At 50.2% G+C, this 7044-nt stretch overlaps 2 protein-coding genes across 2 annotated transcripts in view; one reads left to right on the top strand and one right to left on the bottom strand.

The window, feature by feature from the left end:
- LOC109926104 (calpain-2 catalytic subunit-like) overlaps positions 1–3531 on the top strand; it is a 17517-nt gene extending 13986 nt beyond the window's left edge. Inside the window, exons 11-18 of the mRNA XM_048596601.1 lie at positions 234–299; positions 929–986; positions 1222–1286; positions 1697–1765; positions 2056–2134; positions 2700–2819; positions 2990–3048; positions 3155–3531. Of these exons, the coding sequence (XP_048452558.1) occupies positions 234–299; positions 929–986; positions 1222–1286; positions 1697–1765; positions 2056–2134; positions 2700–2819; positions 2990–3048; positions 3155–3178 (540 nt within the window). The 3' untranslated portion in view covers positions 3179–3531. The remainder of the gene's footprint in view (positions 1–233; positions 300–928; positions 987–1221; positions 1287–1696; positions 1766–2055; positions 2135–2699; positions 2820–2989; positions 3049–3154) is intronic.
- Positions 3532–5137: 1606 nt separating this feature from the next.
- rnf8 (ring finger protein 8, E3 ubiquitin protein ligase) overlaps positions 5138–7044 on the bottom strand; it is a 23357-nt gene continuing 21450 nt past the window's right edge. Inside the window, exon 8 of the mRNA XM_048597480.1 lies at positions 5138–5595. Coding sequence (XP_048453437.1) covers positions 5438–5595 — 158 coding nt within the window. The 3' untranslated portion in view covers positions 5138–5437. The remainder of the gene's footprint in view (positions 5596–7044) is intronic.

Genomic DNA, 7044 nt, shown 5'->3' with positions numbered 1-7044 from the left:
CAAGATCCCTCTGTTCCTGAGTTTCCTCGTGTCCTGCCATTCACTGAGTGCTCCCTTGTCTTGCTCCTTCTCCCAGAGTGTATCGCCTCACAGTGACCTACATCGAACCCTCAGCAGTCACTGACTGTTACCCCTATCTGAGAATCTTTGCCCGACTTATACCAGTCAGCTGGTAGTGGATGTGTCTGGGTGCTCACAGACCCAGTTACTGAGCATTGTTCTCTGCATTTCAGGTGCCAGTCACTGAGAGTGATATCCCAGCAAACTTCCGCACCCTGTTTGAGAAACTCGCTGGGCCGGTGAGGCTGCTGGGGTAATGGGGGGCGGGGGGGTGCCGGTGAGGCTGCTGGGGTAATAGTTTTTCCTGGGGAGGGGTACGGGTGCAGTAATTTTGATGGTTTAGTTTGGGGTGGGGGGTCACATTAAAGTGGTATTTGAGGTGGTGGTTAGGGATAAAGGGGGGTATTAGATGGTAATTTGAGAGATCTGAGAGCAGGGTGTTTGGGGGGTTTGGGTTACAGCTGCTAATGTAGATGTCATTCTAGCACAGCAAACCCCGCCACCCGTCCTCCCCTCTCTCACTCACTCTCTCTCTCACTCACTGTCTCACACACTCTCTCTCTCACTCACTCTCTCACTCTGTCTCACACTCACTCGCTCTCTCTCTCACGCTCTCTCTCTCTCACTCACACTCTCTCTCTCAACTCTCTCTCACTCTCTCTCTCACTCTCTCGCTCACTGTCTCACTCTCACTGTCTCACTCTTTCTCACTGTCTCACTCTGTCTCACTCTCTCTCACTGTCTCACTCTCACTCACTCACTGTCTCACACTCACTCACTCACTCGCTCTCTCTCACTCTCACTCGCTCTCTCACTCACTCTCACTCGCTCTCTCACTCACTCACTCTCTCTCTCTCTCTCCCCACAGGAAAGAGAAATTTCTGTATTTGCTCTTCAGAGAATATTAAACAAAGTGGTGTCCAGTCGTAAGTATGAGAATCATTGTGGGAGGGGGGGAAATACCCCACCCCATGTCCCACCCTCACCCCCACCCACGTCCCCTCCGGTCCACCACCCTCATCCCCCACCCCCACCCCATGTCCTGTCCCGACCCTGAGTCTAGCCCCCGTCCCGTGTCCCGCCCCCACCCTGTGCCTCCCCCCCAGGGTGCCTGGTCACTGTGGATGGGTTGGAGCTGTCTAACTGTGTGTTTGTGTTTAGGTTCTGATATTAAAACTGATGGGTTTGGCCTGGAGACCTGCCGAAATATGGTGAACCTGATGGATGTATCCTTTCGCAATCTGCTTTGGCTCCAATGTGAAACCCTGCAGGAGGGGCTGAATGGCCTCCCCCTGTTCCTGTGGCGGTGTTGGTGGGGGGGGGGGGGCTGAATGGCCTCCTCCTGTTCCTGTGGCAGTGTTGCCGCCTCCTGTTCCTGCGGCAGTGTTGGTGGTGGGGGGAGGGGCTGAATGGCTGCCTCCTGTTCCGGCAGGGAGGGGCTGAATGGCCTCCTCCTGTTCCTGTGGCTGTGTTGGTGGTGGGGGGAGGGGCTGAATGGCCTCCTCCTGTTCGTGCGGCAGTGTTGGTGGGGGGGGGAGGGGCTGAATGGCCTCCTCCTGTTCCTGTGGCAGTGTTCAGGCTGAATAATGCTACAGCGTGTGTCACGTATTATTTTTCTTAACGAATGGACCAACAGATGGATGGAAATGGGAAGCTGGGTTTAGTGGAATTTAAGAAACTGTGGGACAGGGTTCAGAAATTCCTGGTAAGGATTGTGTGGTGGGACTATCTCTCTTTCTGTGTGTGTGTGAGAGTGAGTGAGTGGGAGAGTGTCTCATGAGTGAATAAAAAAGTTCTTCAACTATTCCAGGGAAGACTGAAAGATTGTGGCCAAGTGCTCTGTGTTTTCTACCCTCACTTCCTGCTAACTCCCTGGCGTTGTGTAAACTTCTCAGTGAGGTGAATGTGAAATTGATGCTGTATTCCTCAGTTGCTGAGAGATTACTGCCTTGTGTTAGATTCAAACAGATCTGTTTCTTTGTTTTTCTTTTACAGAAAATCTACAAGAAGAATGATCTAGACCAGTCTGGCACCATGAGCTCCAGTGAGATGCGAGTTGCTGTTGAGGAAGCGGGTGAGAAACTGCCTGTCATATGAGGGGAAAAGAACAAGAGGCCATTCAGCCTCTCAAATGTAATCCTATCTCAAACCTGTTAGGTAGGACCAGAAGGAGCCCGCTGCCTCTTGGAGAGGTGAATGCCGAGTGGTATTATCGCTGCACTGTAAATCCACAAACACAGCTCATGTTCTGGGTCCCTGGGTTTAACTCCTGCCATAGCAGAGGGTACAATTTCAATTCAACACAAAAAAGTCCAAAATTAACAATCTAATGATGACCATGAACCCATTGCTGATTGTTGGAAAACCCCATCTGGTTCACTAATGTCCTTTAGGGAAGGAAACTGCCATCCTTACCTGGTCTGGCCTACATGTGACTTCAGACCCACAGCAATGTGGTTGATTCTGAACTGCCCTCTGGGCAATTATGGATGGACAATAAATGCTGCCTGGTCAGCAACACCCTCATCCCGTGAATGAATAAAAAGAAAATCAGCCCCTCGAGTCTGTTACACAGGAACAGGAGGAGGCCATTCAGCTCTTGCCATGATGTGAGTTCTCTGTGTGTCTCTTCTCTCCAGGTTTCCACTTAAATAACCAGCTGACCCAGATCATCGTGGCTCGATATTCCGACATGGATACCCTCACCCTCGACTTCGACAACTTTGTTTCTTGTCTCGTTCGTCTTGAGGCCGTCTTCAGTAAGTGTCACTGTCAGTTGGGAGGGTCCTCCTCCATCCCCACTCCACCGCTCCCCCCCCAAAAAAAAAACACAGCTGCTGGGATGGGGGCAACGTTTGGGGGGGGGGGGGGGCGGGGTTGGTAGGGTCAGGGGTCAAGCTGACTCTCATTCATTCTCCTCCTTTTTCAGAAATGTTTAACACTCTGCCCAAGGATGGAAATGGCCTTATCCAGCTGGGAATGCTGCAGGTACGAGGGCCAAACGGGAGGTGGGGGGGGGGGGGGGGGGCAGTCTAACTGCTGTCTGTCCTATGATGAGCCCACACTAACTGCTCTCTCTCTCTGTCACACACAGTGGCTAACCTTGGTCCTGGGCTGACGCTGCTGGACCGGTCATGGATGGTGGAGACCAGCAGTGGATCTGGATGAGCTGTTCCCATTGGGAGAGTGATCCGTTGAGTCTCCATTCTGTCTGAGACATACACCCTGATGTCTCTGGGTGGTTGTGTTTGGGATCTTGTTTTTCTGCCCTGCCTCAGGGTTGCTTGCTTGTCTATCGGTGGGCCCCATAGCCACTGCCCTGTGCTCTGATCACGGTGGGTGGATTTACTCTCTTTCTGCTGCCTAATCCTCAGTATGGCTTTTGGGAGGGGGTGGGTGGGACGTCCATGCTCTGTCACTTTGCAAAGATCTTGTTGTATTTCTGACTGAATAAAAATGGGTTGTAAAATCTGAGAGCGCTCTGAGTGGTGTCTGAGCTATTCTGTGATTGACTGATGGGATTTACAAATGCTCCTGTTCCCTCTGCTTGTGCATCGTGATTGATGCACAGTTTTCAGAAACCAGTAGTTCGTTGCCCCCTTAAGAAGGTGGGGGGGAGCTGCCTTCTTGACCCGCTGCAGTCCTCCTGCTGTGGGTTGACCCACAATGCCCTTAGGGAGGGAATTCCAGGATTTAGACCCAGCGACACTGAAGGAACGGTGATATATTGCCAAGTCAGGATGGTGAATGGCTTGGAGAGGAATTTGCAGGGGGTGGTGTTCCCATGTATCTGCTGTACTTGTCCTTCTAGATGGAAGGTGCTGTCTGAAGATCTTTGGTGAGTTTCTGCAGTGCATCTTGATTATTATGCCACTAAATGTCAAGGGGCGGTGGTTAGATTGTCTCTTATTGGTGATGGTCATAGCCTGGCATTTGTGTGGAGCGAATGTCACTTGCCACTTGTCAGCCCAAACTGTCCAGATCTTGTTGCATGTGAACATGGACTGCTTCAGTATCTGAGGAGTCAAGAATGGTGCTGAACATTGTTTAATCATCGGTGAACATCCCCAATTCTGACCTTATGACGGAGGGAAGATCATTGATGAAGCAGCCGAAGATGGTTGGGCCCAGGACACTACCCTGAGGAACTCCTGCAGAGATGTCCTGGAGCTGGGATGATTGACCACCAACAACCACAACCATCTTCCTATGGGTCAGGTATGACTCCAACCACCGCAGCATTTGCCCCTGATACCCATTGATTCCAGTTTTGCTCAGGTTCCTTGATGCCACACTCGGTTGAATGCAGCCTTGATATCAAGGGCTGTCACTCTCACCTCACCTCTGGAATTCAGCTCTTTTGTCCATGTTTGAACCAAGGCTGTAATGAGGTCAGGAGCTGAGTGGCCCTGGTGGAACCCAAACTGGGCGTCACTGAGCAGGTTATTGCTGAGCAGGTGCTGCTTGATAGCGCTGTTAGTGACACCTTCCATCACTTTACTGATGATCGACAGTAGACTGATGGGGCAGTAATTGAGACAACAAGGTGCAGGGCTGGATGAACACAGCAGGCCAAGCAGCATCATAGGAGCAGAAAGGCTGACGTTTCGGGCCTAGGCAGTAATTAGTCGGGTTGGATTTGTCCTGCTTTTTGTGTACAGGACATACTTGGGCAATTTTCCACATTGTCGGGTAGAAGCCAGTGTTGTAACTGGACTGGAACAGCTTGGGGGTGGGGTGGGGAATGGAGGTGGAGGGGAACGTGTTGGGACAGATGGGTGGAGAGGGAGGAAAGAAGTGGCAGGGAGATGGGGAGTGGGGTAGAGATAGAACTGGAGGTGAAGTGAGTGGGATTGGGGTGGAGGAACAGATACGATAGCAATGTTTCAGAGACCTTTAGACAGATGCATGAACAGGCAAAGAAGAGGGATATGAGCCATTTGGAGGCAGATAGGATTAGATGAGAATAGCATCATGGTCAGCACAGACATGGTGTACCAGTCTATATTCTATCAGACAGAGGGGAGAGAGGAAGTGCTGAGAGTGGGTGTGTGAAGCAGATGAATCACAGGCATTGTACAAAACCCAGCATTTATTGACCAGAGAACAGAGAGAATGCCAGTGTCACCATCTGGAACCCGAGATAAGGACACAGCAGTTCTTCAAATAAACAACCATCCATACTCCCATCTCCAAAACACCTTCCTCTCCCACTCAGCAGAAAATCAAACAGAACCATAACCACATTCACCTGGGAACCATGCCCCTACTGGATCCCAGTTCACTGCCCCTTCCCCATTCCCAGTGAACCTCAGCTCACACCCTCATCTCCACCAGATCCCAGTTGATCCCTGTGATCCAGTATCCCAGCAGCATGTCAGATGATGTAATAACTGGGTTCATCCTCAGTGTCACCAATGTCACTGTGTTCCTCCCGTTCGGAACTGTCCAATGTACTGACGGATTGGGTTGAAGTCAGATCATCACAACTGCTGCTTTCACTGTCGGTCACACTGACAGGTTTCACCTTCAATGCTGAGGCAACAATGAGAAATAGACAACACAGTGTTGTGGTATCAGTATACTGATCAGAAACATTAACACTGTTCCTCTCTACAGATGCTGCCTGACCTGACAGGACACTGGTACAGTTTTAAACAAGTACTTCACATCTGTCTTTACTCGACAGGAGGAGGAAGGGGAACGTAGGCACAGAACTGGAGAAGGGGGACAGAGGATCCTGAGCAGTTTGACAGTGGGAGTAAGGAGGTATTGGAGCTTTTTGCAGGTTTAAAACTGGGCAAATCCCCAGGACCGGATCAGCCCAGTGGTATTATCGCTAGACACTTAATCCAGAGACCTAGATAACGTTCTGGGGACCTGGGTTCGAATCCCACCATGGCAGATAGTGGAATTTGAATTCAATAAAGATCTGAAATTAAGAATCTAATGATGACCATGAATCCATTGTCGATTGTCGGGGAAAAACCCATCTGGTTCACTAATGCCCTTTAGGGAAGGAAACTGCCATCCTTACCTGGTCTGGCCTACATGTGACTCCCGACCCATAGCAATGTGGCTGACTCTTAACTGCCTTCTGGGCAATTAGGGATGGGCAATAAATGCTGCCTTGTCAATGACACGCTCATCCCGTGAATGAATTTAAAAAAAAAAAAATTGTGTCTCGGGTGAGAGAGAAATTCACAAGGGCCCTGATCCAAATGTTTAATTCCTCCCTGGCCACAGGGGACTGGAACACAGCTAATGTGGTTCCACATTACAAGGTGAGCGGTAGTGAGAAACCAGGGAATTACAGACCAGTGAGGCTCACATCAGTGGGAGGGAAACGACTGGAGAGAATTCTGAAGGAGAGAATTAACCTGCACTTGGAGAGGCAAGGTGTGATCAGGGATAGTCAGCACGGCTTTGTTAGAGGGAGGTCATGCCTAACGAATCTGGTGGAATTTTGAAAGGAGGTGACCCAGGTGTGTAGATGAGGGTAGTTGGTGCAGTTTATATGGATTTCAGCAAGGCCTTTAACAAGGTCCCAAAGGGGAAAAAGGAAGGTAAAAGCTCATGGGATCCAGGGTAACTTGGAAAGTTGGATCCAGAATTGTCTCAGTGAGACAGAGGGTGGTGGTAGCAGGCTGTGTGTGTGACTGGGGCCCAGTGTGCAGTTATGTACCTCAGGGATCAGTGCTGGGTCCCTTATTGTTTGTGATATTCGTCAATGATTTGGATGAGAATGTGGGGGAGATGATGATTAAGTTTGTGGTTGACATGCAGATTGGCCGGGTCGTTGACAATGAGGAAGAGGGTCATAGGTTGCAGGAGGATATACACGGATTGGTCAGGTGGGCAGATCAGTGGCAGATAGAATTTAATCTGGATCACTGAGGCCATGCACTTTGAAAGAAGGAGCAAGAAAAGGGAGTATTCAGTGAATGGCAGGACACGAGGAAACTCAGGAACAGAGGGATCTTG

This window comes from Rhincodon typus, chromosome 5 (genome assembly GCF_021869965.1).
Source record: "Rhincodon typus isolate 14 chromosome 5, sRhiTyp1.1, whole genome shotgun sequence".
Lineage (NCBI taxonomy): Eukaryota > Metazoa > Chordata > Chondrichthyes > Orectolobiformes > Rhincodontidae > Rhincodon > Rhincodon typus.
The sequence above is the reverse complement of the archived record's forward strand: the minus strand, read 5'-3'. Positions and strand labels throughout refer to the sequence as shown.